Source organism: Patiria miniata, unplaced genomic scaffold (genome assembly GCF_015706575.1).
Source record: "Patiria miniata isolate m_02_andy unplaced genomic scaffold, ASM1570657v1 HiC_scaffold_23, whole genome shotgun sequence".
NCBI lineage: Eukaryota > Metazoa > Echinodermata > Asteroidea > Valvatida > Asterinidae > Patiria > Patiria miniata.
Genome location: NW_024037062.1, coordinates 4,497,544 through 4,515,659, shown reverse-complemented (window position 1 = coordinate 4,515,659; position 18,116 = coordinate 4,497,544). Strand labels below are relative to the sequence as shown.

The 18,116-nt window shown below is 40.0% G+C and overlaps 1 protein-coding gene across 1 annotated transcript in view; it reads left to right on the top strand.

The window, feature by feature from the left end:
* LOC119731405 overlaps positions 1 to 16,173 on the top strand; it is a 49,279-nt gene extending 33,106 nt beyond the window's left edge. Inside the window, exon 7 of the mRNA XM_038204576.1 lies at positions 15,211 to 16,173. Within this exon, the coding sequence (XP_038060504.1) occupies positions 15,211 to 15,761 (551 nt within the window). The 3' untranslated portion in view covers positions 15,762 to 16,173. The remainder of the gene's footprint in view (positions 1 to 15,210) is intronic.
* Positions 16,174 to 18,116: the final 1,943 nt, after the last annotated feature.

Here is an 18,116-nt window from a genome sequence, read left to right as displayed (position 1 = left end):
AAGCGTCGATTGGGAACAAGGTTGAAGCCCGCGTGCACATTAGTCTGGTTCTACTTGTGTCATGTCGTATCGTGATAGGGCCATGAGTCCAGGCTCATGCGAATGGCCAAAGCAACGTTTTTTTTTCTATAAAGCGAAATGATTAATAGGGTGAGGAATTGGTTGTTTTGTGGTATAGAGACATTTGAAAAAAAATAAAAATAAAAATTTTGTGTTATGTCGTATCATGATAGGGCCATGAGTCCAGCCCTAATGCCAACGGCAACAGCAACATCAAAAACTCGTGTCAGTGCCAAATCTAGTTTTATCGCAGGTTAATGATGCAGCGCTTGGAAAGACGACTCATCACGTTAAAAAATGAAGCTTTGTGGTGTTAACCCAGAGTATTGGATGTCTAAGTGTGCGTGTATTATAATATAGAAAAAGGAAGCTGAAGGTCACTGAGGTGTATCGACAATAACAATAAAAAATTAAATGTTATAGGCAAAAGTGATATTTAAGGGCACTTTGTCCAATTATCAAAGGATATATAATGTGAATTTTGCTTTCTTGTCCAAAATCATAGCTAATGCGGCATATTCCACAAAACTTGAAGCTACAAAAAGTAGATGTTACACAAGTCTCCAAACCACATATGAAAAGAAAAAGCATCTTCAAATAGACTTTTACATTTTATGGGTAACGATGATATTTAGGGGCGTTTTGTTCAATTATCAAAAAGTTTTGCTTTTTTGTGCTAAAACATAAACCCTATTCTAAAACATAACCTTATTCTATGAAAGTTGAGGATTTGGTTAAAACACGGTTAAGGGGGGGGGGGGGTTGCTTTTTAGGCTAAACTAAAAAGAGGTTAGAACTCAATGGATTATTTTTAACCGAGAAACGTATATTTTTACCGAGTGGATTTTCACAGTGATAAGTGCCCATTTATTGTGTCTCAAATACTACAAACCACTGTGCCAATCGCAGACATTTTTGGAAAGGCAGAGTTTCAGACATGTAACAAACTTTCAAACTCATCTGTTTTCTGAGCTTTCCCATCTTTTCTTATGTGCAGTGTCTTGTTTTGTTCTTTTCAATATTACCTGAACATCTTTCAGATGATGACTCGGACATTGAGTGGCCATAAGGTACATTGTATACGCTTGTGAGAATGCTGTGAATGTACGGTACTACTGTTGTTACTGTATAAGAAAACAAAACAAATGTTTGGCATGTTAATATTGTACTCAGTGTAGCTTGTGATAGTTTTCAGCATGGCCACCAGCATGACACATGCCTGAAGTACTGAAGTGATACGTGAAGATTTATGTTATGACATTTCATGCATGTAACTTATATTGAAGCATGTAGCACTCCTGCCTCCTTTTCAACTCGCTTTTTTGAGTTGTTGTTTATGGCTTTTGAGACTCTCTGAAAAACATTTTCTCCCCGCTTTTCAAGATAATCCATAATCTTATATATTTTTTTTATTTCTTGATTATTTGGTCATCCAAGTCTGGCCAGACTAATTGTTAAGCTGTTGCTTTAGGCAATTTTCACAAGAGTGCACTCAGTATCGTCTTTCATCCTGTTCCTGTGACTATGTTACTGTAACTACCTTTACATGTATAAACTGAGAAAACAAGAACTTTGGTCAAAATAAACCAGAAACCTTTTCACACTACTGTCTCTTCTACCTGTGTTGAAACAACATTGGTCCACCAGGAGCTAGGTTTTGTATTTAGTGACCTACAGTGTAGGCATACAGTAACATCCCTATAACTCAAAGTCTGCTAACTCAAATCTCTGCTTATCTCTCAGTATACTGCAGTCCCGTCAAGGGAATGGTGTATTATGTACATGAATACCTGAATGCTCGAAATGCCTGCATCGGTACCTCCATTTACCTATCTTTTTAAACTGTTTTTTATCAAATTTTGATGTTCATGTATCGGTGTATTGTACATTTGTTATTGTCTTGACATATTTCCAGTAGTTTACCCCTCTTTTAACATAAGTTGTAACTGATTTTATTTCTTGTTTTTTAATGTAATTTCCGTGGTATTTTATGTAAAAATGATCGAATGCGCATTCGATCATTTTTATGTAGACCGCGCAATATAAATTTTAAGTTATTATTATTATTCAAGTTTGTTCAGCCAATCCACTTGAAACCGCCGCTGAAACAACATCTTTTCATGTTGGGATACTGTATGTGCGCTGCCATTGTGATCAGACTAGTCACAATAACCAGCCAATAACCGCAATGAATGATCTGGATTTCGAGTTAGCCTGACTACACCATCAGCCCAGTTGTAGCCCGCACACCGGCAGTCCAATCGCTGGCTCTTTGCAGTGGTCATGGGACCACATCAGAAATCTTTGAGTACGCCGTGCATTAAGCTTGATCGCTACCGATCCCGCAATGGAAACCCACATTGGTGGGCCCTCAAGCGATTAAATAGGAAAGGTCATGTGACCACTCATAGGAAAATCCTGAGCGAGCGCGGTACATCGTGTGCTAGTCAAACGATACGAAGGAAAGATTTGCCACACGAAGTTGCACAATTTGAGTGGTTATTCACTTTTGTTGTTATGTTTATCAATAAAGCAGACACGTTTAGGTAAGAACAATATACATGTACCGGTAACATCTTAGTAAAATGATGCTTTGTGACTAAAAAATACACTATTAGAATGAATAAAAAGAAGGAAAATTTGCCAAATAACATGTCCATTTCGAGTCTAGCCAGGCAAAGCGAGTTACGGTGGAAGTACATGTTACTGTACTAGTACATGTATGTGTGCGTGTAAATCAGACTTGATTGTAGAAAAATCAAGAACCTTGCTTTACTCGAACTCCGAATGAAATGTTTGATCCATTTCCCTGAGGTTTGAGTTACTGGGATTTTACTGTTGCATGGTCGTATTTAACCAGTCTCTAAAACAAATAAAATGTCACATGTTATGATCGACACTACTGCTTATGCTTTATTTTGTCATGGACAACACTGGGAGGCACAAATATTAACTTTGGTGTAACCCCCAAAGGCCTGTAATGTAATGCCCTGCATTGCAGTACATTTGCCATTTTTGCTACTTTTTTCTCTTCAATAGTGGCTCTCAACAGAAAAGACTTCAGGGGCGGATCCAGGATTTTTGCAGTGTGGAGGGTCGTCAGCAAATCAATGCTGAAATGTAGACACGTTTTTTTTCTCTGGACACTTGGCCTCCGTAAAATATAAAATGCACACATTCCATACCGGATGTGATTTCTTTTTCATTGCGGACCATGTGGACAAATTTTGAGTGTCGCATAATGCAATCACTGACCCTTCATGAATTCGAAACTGAGCCTGAGCAAATGACGGGAGTTGAAAATTTACAAAATAGATAAGTTTTACGCATTTTCCTACATTATTACGCCTAAAAAAAAACCTGGGCATTTATGAATTGAATAAAAGAGTGATGAATGGCTCAGTCTTAACGGCCATATTAAACCTTGCAGGGTCTTGGCAGTGATGACATAGGTCACAGGTCAAGCAAATTCTATCCAATCAGAGCATGAATTCATCAGCCCTTTCTTAGCGCCCTGTTTGCAGGGCGGGGGTACGAGCGAAGTCGCGCGTGTAAGTAAAATCACTGCATCGTGATCGTTCAATCAGACGACCCCCAAAATAGACAGAGCGCAGGCTAGAGGGGTTACTGGTACAGCTCACCGTGCGATATTGCATGAATTGGAAAACTCGCTTTTTGATTGCGTGCGCTGTGGTGGCAACATGTTCATGTATTTTGTTACCACAACCGTAGTGCAGGAAGTCGATGCCACTGCGTGATTTTCTAAATGCCGATTTACACAAAGGGTTTCATTGTGCTTTAATGTAGGGGACCGAGAGTAACAAGCGGACTTATAAAAATGGCGACTTATAAAAGCTGACTTACAGCACGATCCGGCAAATGTACATGTATGTGCTTTTCAATGTACATTGTACATGTACTTCGCAACTCGAACTGAACCGATGTTCAAAAGAAAAAATTCGAACCGCAACCAAAACCCAACCGAACCTGGTTCATCAATTTCAGCACTACTTTGAGTATTAAGTCTTTCTGCTTCCATTTTCGTTGGAGTTCTGTTCATGTGGTGATTTAATTTGGTGTGTTTTGGAGAAACGTCTTCACCAGACTTATTCCCTAGCTAGGGATGCGAATGTCATAACTGGGAGCAGTGTGATTACTGAAATGGTGCAGAATTTTTAGCTGACCTTAAATGTCATTTTCTTATTGGTCGATCGTTGCATGGAAACTTGCATAGTGGTGAAAACGTGGCACCGTACATAATACCATTGGCAGATCCAGCGGGGGGGGGGGGGGGGGGGGGGGGGGGGGCCGCAGGGAGCGCACGCCCTCCCCCTCCCCCCCCCCCCCCCCCCCGGCAAATATTTTAAAGTGTATACTATCAGTGAAAAACAGACGGTGATCCAATGGGCCACACGTTTTCGAGGAAGAACAATCGTTCAAAAGGCGTGGCAATTTTCATGCACCGCCTAAGACTTTATGCGCGGGCAGGTAGAGCTATAAATATAGCTCTATGTGGGCGGGTTATGATGACCGCAGGATACGCAGATAAACCAGGTAAAACAAACTGAAGTGGCGTCTCATTTCGCGTATTGTTTAGTGCGTTATACGTCCATGAGATGAGACTGCACGCGGACAACTGCTGCGTACAATGCGTATGAAGGTCAAACCGTTTTCACACTCCGGGCTCGGTGACTAAACGAAATCAAACAATGGCCGCTTCAGATTATGTTAAAATATTTTTTTTTCTGATACGTTTCATGCCAGTTTGTCACACTCCCCAAATATGCATCCACTGTAAAGAAATATTTAAACTCATGTCAGTTATGTGACCGAGCGCGATGCTTCGCTCGTACCCACCGCCCTGCAAACAGGGCGCTGGGAAACGCTGATGAGCTTCACAGAATCTTGTGAAGGAAGTGGCCTCTGACCTTTGTATAAAGCATCTGGCTGCAGCTGTTTAAGACCGCAGTTAGCCAATAAATGCTGTTTGAAAACTTTCCCATAGAAATGCGCACATACCATACGGATGTGATTTCTGATTCATTGCGGACCATGTGGACAAATTTTGAGTGTCGCATTATATGCAATCTGACCCGTCGTGAATTTGTAATGGAGCCTGAGCAAGCGACGAGAATTGAAAATTTACAAAACAGATACGTTTTACAGATTTTTCTACATTATTACGCTTTTCAACGAAATAAAGCTTTTATGAATTGGAATAAAAGAGTAATGAATCAGTCTTAACGGCTGTTTGAAACCTTGCAGGGTCGTGGCCGTGATGACTTGCAGGTCACAGGTCACGCAAAAAATATCCAATCAGAGCGTGAATTCATCAGCGTATCCCAGCGTCCTGTTTGCAGGGCGGGGGGTACGAGCGAAGCGCGGTGCCAGCATTGTACCGACACGTGAATACTCGTCCCCAATGTCCTTCTCTGGAACCTGTTGACTTTTGCCGTATAAGAACGAGGTGTCAGTTTTCATTCATATTACCTGCTAGCTAAAGGCAAATGAAAAAAGTTGCTATGCGAAAAATACGGCGAATGGGGTATATTTGGCTATGCGCCAACCGACCAACTACCCCATTGCGGGAAGCGGTGTTAGGCCAAGTGAAAAAAAAAACGGTTGATTGTCTCGGGTTTCTTCAAAATGAGGCAGATGAGGGGCTTTTTATTTTTTTATTTTTTATTTTTTTCCAAGATGGCCGCCAACTTTTTAGTTTAAATTGACATCCAAATCTTCCGAAATGATTTTAGGTCTATGACTATGTGCGAATCAAAGTGTCTGGTTCATTTGATGTGATGACTTTGGAAATGTCCTTCAAATAAAAGATACTGAAAAGCATATACATTCTTTTATGATTGATTTTCGTTTCACCATTTGACTGATATTGAGCAACATGCATGTTAAATAAAGTTGTCATCTATATTTGAGGTATACATTTTCGTTGAAAATAATATTTTATCGGTAAGATTGGACTACGAAATCTAATATACATCCCAGATAGAAATTACCCACATGACATGAGTGATTTTGACCATGCGTTCATTTGACAATACTGAAAGGATTTAAACCATATATTAGGATTTGCCCTTCACCAACTGATGTGTACTCGCGCCCTGTTCTTGAAAATTTTCCTCCAAACGAATCTCCATTAGTGTCTGAGTTCATCATCTCACGAAGACTATATACGCATAGAATTTGTATGCTGATGTGGCAGTGCCAAGTTTTACTTATGAATTTTCATAGTGTTTAAATAGGAGTAGCCCCCCTTAGGAAAAAAATTATTTTAGTTGAAGTTTAGAACCACCTCCCCCTCTTTGTTGGTAGTGTGACCCCCTGTTTGTTTACTTAAGCCCACATACTCCCCCTATATAAGCTGCCACATGTTCTAGCATCATTCAGTTTACCCGGCAGACCAGCAGAGAGACAACTTAACATCATAAAGTCATATATTTCCTCCTAACTGGAGAGTGTTTTCTTGCTTGGATTTGTCTGCTTGTGGAATCATTGATTTCTGCCAAAGTGTATTTTCTAAAGAGCCACTACACACACTGTGTTGGTTTTTACGTTTAAGTCTTTGGTTTCAGGTTTTAAGTCTCGGTTTTCTTGATTTTAGGTTTTAACTTGGTTTTAAGTTATTATTTGGTCATTTTGGTTTTCTGTTGAAGTTATAGTAAATAAATTCTTTGGTCCTTTTTGGTTTGAAATCTGGAATTTGTCCCTTGTTTCTATTAGGCAAGATTACCATATGCGAAGTTCACTAATTTTCCTCTGTATTGACTAACAAGCCCCCAGATAGCAATTTCATGTCATCAAAGTCAATTTGAGCAGTGAGAAAATACAAGCATTTTCTTAGAAAACACTTAGAATTTTTCAGTCCAATCTCATAGGGTTTGTACACAGGGTGTTGAGTGAACTTCGTATATGGCAATCTTTCCCTCCATTAATTCAATTTCCTCGTGACAGTTCCCTTCAAAGATCCTGAGGTTAGTTTAGTTTTGTTAGTAAATACCCATTGAGTCTTTAGTTTTTGCGAGTTCCCCATGCGTGTCGTTTTTCCAGGTTACATTTTTTTACTATTTTTGGTGGAGAATCCGGGTAGGGAATATGGTTTTTTTTAGAACTTAGCCAGGAATTGTTTCAATAGGGACAAGGCATTTGGTTTCTTGGTGGTCTTAAATTAGCTTAGTCTAAACCGACACAGTGCTGTTCAGTGGATCCAAGGAGTGCACAATGGCAGCTGACGTCCTGACTCCCCTTCAGCTGTGTGGGTTTGACCCACTGCCCACCAGCTCTGACCGAGTTAGCCCAGCGCCAGTAGTGGAGCCACAGTTACAGATTCTGGAGCTGCTGCAGCATCAAGCTCAAATGCAACAAGTTATTTTGCAACAGTTTCAGAAAATGGACATGCTGAAAGCTATCATCTCGCGAGTCGTTAGAGAACAGCAAAGACAAAATCTGTACATCCAGAGCCTGGAGTCTGCCCTGCATCAAACGAAGTCAGCCAAAGATGTCCCTGTAACCACCCCAGTCCCTATTGATGAACCAGACCACAAGAGTAGAGAAGAGACCCCTCATGTCCCCTCTAGCAGACTATCCGAAGTAGTCGTTACCACAATCCCGACCAGTGGCCGAGTAAGCCAAGGCGATGAGGACATGATGAGACGTCTTGGCACTGCCACACTGACTCAGCAGCGAAAGGTTGTGGCTCAGACTACCAGTAGCCTAAATCCCTTTTCAAAATAAAATTTGTGAACATATACGGAGATGGAACATGGTTCTCAACTTTGAGTGCATAACAAACTTTATAAGAACAACAAATTGAAATGGAATTTTCGATGTATAAAACTTTTTCTAAATGTGGAAAGTGGCAAGGAATCGCCTCAGATTGCACCACAGAGCATCGGACCCCACGCCGTAAGGGCTTTGCGCTCCGCGCTCGCAGGTCCTGGACCCTTCATTACAATTCTAGCCCCCTCCCCCGGCAAATGGCAGTCTGGGTGCGCCCCTGAATACAACACACGTTGTGTCTCTCTACACACGGCACCAATGCACAAAAAATGTGGTTTCTGTCACGTCCGCAAGAGGCAAATAGCTGCAAATAATTTGATCACGTCAGGATTTACCAAGGTGTGATTGGACACGCCACATATTAGCCCCGCCTACACATATCTGTATTCGCATACGTTTATGTGGTTTATGGTTTATTTAAAAACATGACATATATCAGTTAGAAACTGAATTGTATGACATTTACAACATAAAAAAAAAAAATTATAAAGCACATATAGATATTAAAAGTATTTAGACTTTGAACTTTAAAAAAAGTCTCCTCTGCATTCTGTACGAGGATAGAGTCTCGGCCTTACTTGAAATACATTTCTATAGAGAAAAAAAAATGAAATGGACTTAAATTGTACATTATTGTTTAAATAAAAAATATAAAATCACTGGGCAAGAAATGGTATGCATGAATTATACATTGGTGTTTATTCATTTAGTAGTGTTGTCAAATAGGGCAGAGGACTACATCTGAATCGTTTGGTCTTGCACTTATATGTCTCAAATGTGTTTCTCTTTCTCAAGGTCATAGATGAACTATACCCAGAGGCACAGTGCCAGGTTGAGAATTTATCAGAGCAGCTAGACTTTTGAGCAAAATCCTTGCATATATTGGTGCTCTGCGATGTTCTAGGGTGTCGAGCTGCAGAGTAGCCAAGACCTTGTCATAGGATGTATTTTTTTAAAGAGGATACAGCGGCTTACTCTTTTCTGAATCTTTTCAACCCAAGATACCTGGCCCTGGGTAAGGCCTCCATTCCAGAGTGGAGCTGCATATTCAACAACTGGTCGAATGTACCCTTTGTATACTGTTAACAGTTCTTGGGCATTAAGACCAGCTTTTTTTAATTTTCGAAGCATGAACAATTTTCTGCTGGATTTATTGATTATAGTGTCTACTTGCCCATCCCATTTCAAATCTTGTTGGATAGTAACTCTGAGTAACTTAACCTTTTCTACTATAGCCAGTTTTTGGCCAGAGATACGAGGTCGTGCGCTAGAAATCCAGCACAAAATAAAGAAAAAAATAAGCTTTCGCTGACGATTGAACAAAGGCTCTCGATTAAGTCCAACTGATATGCATAAAATAGTGGCTGTATGAGGTCGCTGTTGCACTGTATTTTTACATGCACTGCAGGGCGCGCAAGGATATGCCGCCGATTGATTACCGTGTACGGACGAATAACGACGAGAGCCTTGGCCAAGGTTAGGTATGAGAGGAAATGATCTCTGCTCCAGCAGGAAACAAAATTTCATTAATATCAGCTTTGACAATCATGAGGGAATTTAAACATAACTGGAAGGAGATAGAGGTCAAATATCGATTAGCACAACATGCATGAGCTATAAATAATGATGCAAATTATTCTGGGCTTATGTACGTAAAGAGGAAACGAAAACGAATATTAACATACATGTAGATCCAAAAATAGGCATAACTGGAAGAGCACTTAGGACAAGAAAAAAATACATGTGTTTCCTTTTACCCCCACCCTTGTTTTTGTGGAACATAGTCAGCAGTGTGGTCTTGCCGCATCATGCAGCGAAGCCTATAGACCTATCCAGGCATGCTATCATCTCCACCATGGAGACCCACATCAATGGGGAAAGCATTGCACTGGTGCATCTATACATGCCTAGTGCAAAACTGCATGCACAGTTTAGTGAAAAACTGTTCTCTTCAGGGCATCCCCTTTCTCTCTGATGAAATGTTGACAGTCTTGCTCTATTCTATCAATACAATTAGTGCTCAGACGAATTTGTAGCTGTGATCAATATCCTTACTTCCTGAAGCAGCCAGAGGTAGAAACACTTTCACAACAATATTTTCATTCCAAGAACAACCATTGTGTGGAACAAGTTGCCCTCCAAATTCTTGCCACCTACATGTACCTATAACTTTGATATTGTAGTGAACACGGCTGCATGGTGGTGTGATTTATGCATTGGTGGCGCCCTTGGATGGCTGCACCTTTTCTTTCGTTATCGAATTGATGGCAAACATCGTCTTTTTTGGTATGGTTTTGTGATTGTGCTGTGATTTAATTATGAACTGCTACCTTGTAAGTACTCCTGGATTACTTTGATGCCAATTTTGTGACATTTGCATTATGTACGCTTTAAGGACATCTGCAATACGTTATTTTGACTTTGGAACTGCACTGCAGCATGCATTCTCTGTGCACATTGGCCATATTTGCATACTCATCAGTACCATGATGCCTCGTATAATGTACTCTTTAAGTGCACTACTGGCTATAAAGAACACTGTTGCCCGCTGCTTTGTAGCCCTACCTTTCAACCCTGATAAGTGGCATGAACTTAACCTGCTTAACATTGCACGTCCAACAAAGAGGGGCTACTGTGGAGGCAGATTACGTAAGAGTTGTTCAATTCCAACTCTGAATCAAATTTAGTGCGAGTTCTGGTTCAGAAGCTGCCTGCTGTTAAACATACGCAAAAGTCACAGATTGCAATATGGAATGTGAACTCATTGAAAAGGAAACTACCTCCATAACCAATTTTATTATTGGTGAGAAAATAGACCTCCTTGCCATCACTGAATCATGGTTATCGGGTGATGATCGTGACAGCTGTCCACTTGCTGATATAAGCAAAACATTGCCTCATTTCAACATTTACAATCAACCTCATGCCCACGGCAGAGGAGGTGGCCTATGCCTTTTTGCTCATCAAGGTATCGTTGATAAGCAAAATCACCTGCAAAATTTCGATCATTCGAGCACATGGATTTCGGCATGTCGATTGGTAGTTCGTCCATTAGACTTGTTATCATCTATCGACCATCGACTAGTACCATGTTCTTCAGGGACTTCTCTACCTTGTTAGAGACAACAACTATACACCCTGGCCGTTTATTTATGGATGGGGATTTCATTTTTCGTCTTGACGTCATGGATGACAGGGATGCTGCCATCTTTCGAGAAATATTGGATTCTCCAAGTCTCCAGCAGCACGTCATTGGGTCCACACATCAACGTGGTCATACTCTCGATCTGGTGATTACTAGGACGTCAGACCACGCGGTCACCAACATAGAGGTTGTCCATGGGCTGCCTTCTGATCACCATGCTGTCAAGTGCCACCTCGATATTTCCCGTCCTCGTTCTGTAAAGAAGTTGGTCAAGTTTCGCGAGCTGCAGAAAGTCCATGTAGTCAAACTCAAAAGTGACATCGACAGTTCAACCCTAGCCACTGATAGGTCATCAGGCGATCTGTCCCACCTTGTTGCACAGTATGAACATGTGTTAAATGAGTTGTTGGACTTGCATGCTCCAATGAAATCTAGGCTGATAACCTTACGGCCAAATGCTCCATGGTATTCCAACGCCCTTCGAGTAACTAAGGTTAAATGTCGCCAACGTGAGCGTGCCTGGATTGCCTCGGGACTTCATGTTGATAAACAGCTTCACAGCAATCAATGCAAGGAGTAGAGACGGATGTTGGAGCAGGCGAAGTGTTTGTATTGGACCAAAGTGGCTGGCTGTAATGTCCGGCAACTTTTTCAGTTCGTTGACAGCTTGTTTCAAGCTAGTACAAGTACACGCCAAGTCTTTCCTCCACATGACTGTGCTCAGACATTGGCCAACGACTTTGTGGATTTCTTCTACACCAAGATCAAGACTCTTTGCGGCAATCTTGACATCGCACAGCCGGCAGAATGTGCCGAGATTTTGGAATCTTGTGAAAGTACGTTCAACTCATTTTGTGCAGTCTCCGAAATCGCAGTCCACAAAGAACTAAGTCATGCCCCCTTGATCCACGTCCTGGCACACTCCTCAAACAATGCATAGATTCTTTACTATTTTGCATCACGGGCATCATCAACAAATTGCTGACCACCGGGCAAATGCCACCAGAACTTAAAACTGCTAGAGTTGTCCCGCTGATCAAGAAACCATTACTTGATACTAAACAACTCAACAATTACAGGCCGATATCAAATTTGAAATTTGTATTCAAAGCAATAGAAAGGGTTGCATCTTCCCAGCTGAATGCCTACCTACAGCAGAATGGTCTGTTTGCCCAAAGACAATCGGCATATCATAGACTTCTTTCAACAGAGACAACACTTGTCCGAGTGCAGAACGACCTCCTCCAAGCAGTTGATCGCCATCAGGAAGCTATTTTAATGCTGCTTGATTTCTCTGCGGCCTTTGATACGATTGATCATCGTATCTTACTCAGACGCCTGCAACACCGCTATGGGATCTCAGGCACTGCACTAGATTGGTTCACTTTATTTTTACTTGGCCGTCGTCAGTAAAAATACAACAGAACTACCGGTACTCCTACATGCATTTGTGACATGTCGGTTGGACTGCTGCAACAGTCTCCTCTGTGGTCTCCCTGCGTGTGACATTTCCAAGTTGCAGAGAGTTAAAACTCTGCTGCTAGGCTGTTGACAGGCACCAAATATCGTGACCACATACAACCTGTGCTTTACAATCTGCACTGGTTGCCTGTCGCAAAAAGAATCATCTTCAAAATCTTGCTACTCACATACAAAACCTTGAATAAGCTTGCCCCAGTCTACCTACATGAGATTGTCACCCAGTATCAACCAAATTGCAGTCTCCGGTCATCATCACAACGCCTCCTTCAACAACCACATGGAGGACACACTGCTTTTTACAGTGATTGCTTTTAGCTCCCCTGCTCTGGAACACTTTACCGGCCTTTATTCAAGATTCAAACTCACTTGATCACTTCAAAAAGTCTCTTAAAACATATCTTTTTAAAATTGCCTTCAGATAGATAAACCGCTCCAAATGATGTAGTTTTATTTATCTGCTGCAAATGATGAAATTAAATTTTTAGTTTGCACTAAAACATAGTATTTTTTCGTAACTAAGTAATTTTCCAGGTGATTGTGATTTTTAATGCATTTTTAATGAGTCTTACCGTATATTTTAATTAACTTTTTGATGTACTGGTATTTTTATGAGCTTTTTAAATGTATTCTAATAACATTCAAACTAAACATTTTAATGGATTTTAGTAAAATTTTGAATTAAGCTTTTTATATGTATGATAATAAATTGTGTGTAAAGCGCATTGAGATTTCTTATGTAATGCGCTATATAAGAATTAATTATTACTATTATTATTATTTGATCTAGGTGACTGGGGTTATTAGGGGTGTTCGAAGCCACTCTCAGCATGCGCGCTATCTTGGTAACTGGGGATCCAGGCATGACAATGCACGCGCAAGTGTTTTTCGTGCAATCTTTCTTGCAGAAATTGCGTTTAAGTTCTCACGCTTTTTTAGTCAGTGCTGAACCAAAGCTTGTCAAGTAAAGACGTGCACACTGTGTGCGATTAGATGGACAGTGGAATTAATCAAATGATTTTATAATGTAAGTATTTGATCTGTTAAAGAGGAATCAAGAGGAGAATTGGAAGAGAATATCAGAAGAGTAGTTCATCTTTGCGTCCGTGTCACATTAATTTTATTTGTTGTGTCGTGTTGTTGTCTGATCTTTATTTTCACATTAATTTTAGGCTAAATCGTTCCCTAAGAAAAGCCCTTGGACCGTGACGACTCATTACAATATATTTAAATCTAAATGTTGAGTTTGCCATTGCTGATTGCCCTTTTATGTACTTGTGTTGTTAGTCACACTCTTTTGTAACTGTATTTTACACGAGATATTTCATAAGTGCTGACATGAAGGTTTTTTTGAGATATGATGGTTAATTGATTATATTTTTACTTCCATAACAAAGTTTTGCAATCCTGTGTCGGTGCATGAATAACTGAGCATCAGTTCATCACAGGATGCCCATTTGACTTGGTCAAATGAAACTTTGAATGTATATGTGTAGCATTTGATGTTGCTTATTAATATGGGCGATTCAACTTAAAAGTAGACACAGATGACTCATGGAAAATGTATGAAATATTTAGAACTACATCTTCACAACCTCAAATGTGGTATCAAATAAAAGGGGATAACAAGACCTTTTATTTGAGTGGTGGGTCAGTGAGATGGAATATGGTAAAATACGTTTTTCTTTTGTAAAAAAAAAGTTTTTTGGAGAGGAAATAAAATTATGGATTTAAGGTGGTCAATTTTTCACATGCAAAATGCAAGTGTTATTGTGAGTTTCTGTTTTTAACCTTAAAGGGAAGATACAACATTTGCAAACATCACAAAACGAAAAGATCAAATTATCATGAAATACCTCACTGGTTTGTTTGGGAATGACAGTCTACAGCATCCTGTAAAATCGTGGCTTCTGGTGTGTTTTCATTTTAAAGTAAAACAGTATTTTTCCAACGCTGGTCGGCCGACCAGTGTTGGAAAAAACTGGCTTTTTTTCAAAAACTGCTTCTATTTTTTCATAATTAGTTATTTTGCGTTTTCTTTGCAATTGATTACACACCTGTGAAGGGGCACAAGCCTGCTAGACTGATTCTCTGACCTTACAATTCCCCAAAGTCTATAAATTGCTCCGTTTCATCTTAAGTGGGGTCAGGGAACCAGACTACAAGAACATGATTGGTTTTCTTGGCTTTTCCAGCATCTACAAGCCCAAAATGTGAAACAAGTCATTTTAACAATATCTGCTATAACATACTAATCCTCCAAATCCATTTATTTCAGAAAATTGCGGCAAAAGCAGGTGTTGTACATTCCCTTTAAGGCAGAGAGAAAGGTTAATAATCTATGCAAGGTAACATCATAATCACACAGCTGTTTTGCGACATCTACATGTTAGATGTAATTACTTTGCTTATGGACATTCATAATTAATGCCAGCACTTACATTGTACGTGTGCATATATTTCAGTGCCAATGTAATTGCTTTGTGAAGTATAATGTAAAGATCGAACCCTAGTGATATAAAGATCTACAGACTGATCTCATCATTAGGAATACTGGTCAGTGTGGTATGTGCAACCTTTGTGTGCATGCAAATCTTCACTTAAATCTGTTCTTGCTTTTTTTTGTCCTTATATTCCATGTGATGAGTGTGACCTTGTACTGCTACGTACAATCATAATAGTAGATTATCACTTAAAGTGACATTGTTACATAAATTGATTATTCTTTTCCTTAGGTATGGCACCTTACCCATACAGCAGGACAGGGGAAGCCAGCCTACGTGATTGTCCTGCTACTGGCCTTGTTAGCCATCGAGGGACATCAGGTGGATCTGTTAGTATGCCAGAAGCTTCCAGTGAGCAGTTGGAATTGGATTCAGACTTTGAACCTGAGTTTGTCATGGCTGAAGCATTGCAAGAACAAGTGTTGACCAGGGAACCAAGTCAGTTTACAGAAAATACTGGAGAAATAGTGCAATTAACAAATGATTCTACTGCAAACATTGCGCTGCAGTCTGATCAGACCCAAGTTGTTGTTCAGATGCATGACAGGAAGCATACAACTCCACAAAGCCCTACAAGCAAGGTTGATAAGGGGTCAGAGGTCTCCAATCATTGGACACAGTCAGGGATAGTGCAATCTGCCAAAGTATCAGCACCAACGCAGTCGCATGAAAACAAAACAAGCCCTACACAGATATCGACAAAAACAGATGAACCATTGGCCACAGAGGTTGACCCTTTTGATTTTGACAAATTTCTTGAGGAACTGGATCTTGAGGAATAAGCAGCCGAGTTCATATGCATTTCTGTACAATTATTTTATGTCTATGTACAAATCATACACAAATTTTGATGCTAAAAAGGGTACATTGAATGGAAATTAGTTAAAATCTAATTTGAAATATCATGTGAAATGCACAATCCTTACTATAATTCCAGGAATCTCTGTCTGTCGTCTGTCGGTCTGTCTGTCTGTCTGTCTGTCTGTCTGTCTTTCTGTCTGTCTGTACGTCGATTATCTCCAGAACCGGGCACCGTATGAAGTTGAAAGTCGGCGGGTGTATTGCTCGGGACCACAGAATGTGCAGTGTCAAGTTTGAAGTTGTTTGGAAGAGCGGTTCTCGAAAAAGCTGCAAAAAAGCAGTATTTTCTGCGGGCAAACGTGCCAGCTAGCCTAAAACACCGCGCACTGATGTTCTTTTCAATTGTTTACATCATGTTTAAGTTAAACCGCGTGCGCTCAATATGACGCATACAATGCAAAAAGGACAGGCATGCCCACGTGCATTTTAGGGCGATACCATTGTCCAGTATGGGTGAATAGCACTGCATACCATGTTTCCGTATACAAGTACGTGGTGGCTACACGGGCACATTATTTTTGCAGTCGACTGAGCGACCATTTGTAGGCAGTCGACTGAGCAACCTTACTGCAGGGCAATACCACGGTCCAGTAGGGGTGAATATTTGCGCTATTTTTTGCAGCTTTTTTGGGAACCACTTGCCCAAACAACTTTGACGTGAGTGTGCGTTCAACCTGTTAAAACAACACCTTTAAATCGCGTGCGTTGTTTGTACGAGCAGTTCTCAAAAACTCTGCAAGCATGCAACCAAAACCAGCAGCAAAGTAATTTGCACTTCCCGAACATGCACATTTTAGACGGGCACTGCACTAGTATACACAATTGTAGTTAACCACAGAAGATGATTGATATAAAATGAAGACATCATTTCTAATATAGTTATAGTTTCAGATTTTAATGTCCAAAGGATTATTTGCAAGTACTCGGAAAAGTAACTTGATGAAAGCCTTACTTGAAGCACAGTACTTTAAGTAAACATTGGATTGGTACCAACAACCATTTGAAGCATGCTTAAAGCTACAGTCCATCATTTGCAACTACCCAAAAAGTAACTGACGTAATATTGTTGAAAAGCATACTTGGTTTAAAGATAGTAATGAGACTAAACTCCCTGTGAAATTGTTCTTTCTGGCAAGCTGTCATATTGAAGATATCAATGAAAGAAGGCAATTTCCAACAATGCGTCTAAAGACGCATTCTTGGAAATTTCCATAGTTCCTTTTTAATTTGGCGAAACGAGCGCAAGCGTTGACATGACGCACGACACCGCATAGCTGCAATCGGCTCAGTGAGAAGGTGTCTCAGACACTGAATTCAGGCCCAATTCAAAACATGACTCAGATTTGAAATCAAGATCCTAGAATATTGATCCTAGAATATACAGCATTTACTGAGCTGAAACTTCATCAGGTTAGTTGTTCAGCACCCTTCTTTAGATTTTGAGCACTTTTGTTGCTTCAAACATAACGCGCACAAATTACAAATGATGGACGCTACCTTTACCATATTATAGCTACATGTAATTACCACAATTCAGGCTTAAAAGATATTTTTGTAATATTAGTTATGCTGTTAGCCTTAAGGTAAAGTGAGCTGATTTTACAAGGGACATTTGGACAAAAATAATGATTGTGCATGTTTTAGGTTAATTTCTTTTTACAGTGGCCCCAGAGTGGTAGTCCATGTGTGCAAATGTGGATATAATTTTGTTAGTATTTGGGGTTTTGGTGCCAAATCCAGGCTTGAGTCACCTTTCACAGGTTACTTTCTTCAACAACCTGCATCATCATTTTAATTGGTGTTTCTGGAATCTGTAAAACATTAGTTTCATATGATTATATCTTATGGGTTAAAATTAATATTCAGTTCCTCGTTCAGGTGGCAAAGGAGACTGCAAGCCGACTTTAAGGAAAAGATTGAAATTTTCCAGAAAGTGCTGTACCTTGGGCTTTCAGAAGATACATTTTACTACATATAGATTAAGAATATTACGAATTTCGTTTGTAGGTGTAAGCTGTTTTCCAAATACAAATACATACACTGTTTTGAACACCTTGTAAAAATGTAAACAGGTATGAACATTGACATAATTCACAGTCTCTTATTCACATGAGTCTGTGAATAACGTCAATGCTAACACACGTTCGCAAAGCTTTCTGAAAAAAGGGTTGAGGTTGAATTTTTGTGTGCAGTCAAGTTAGTCTTTATATGAATGTAAATTATTTGAATATTATACATGTGTAACAATGCACTGTTGCAGGCAGAGATGTACGACT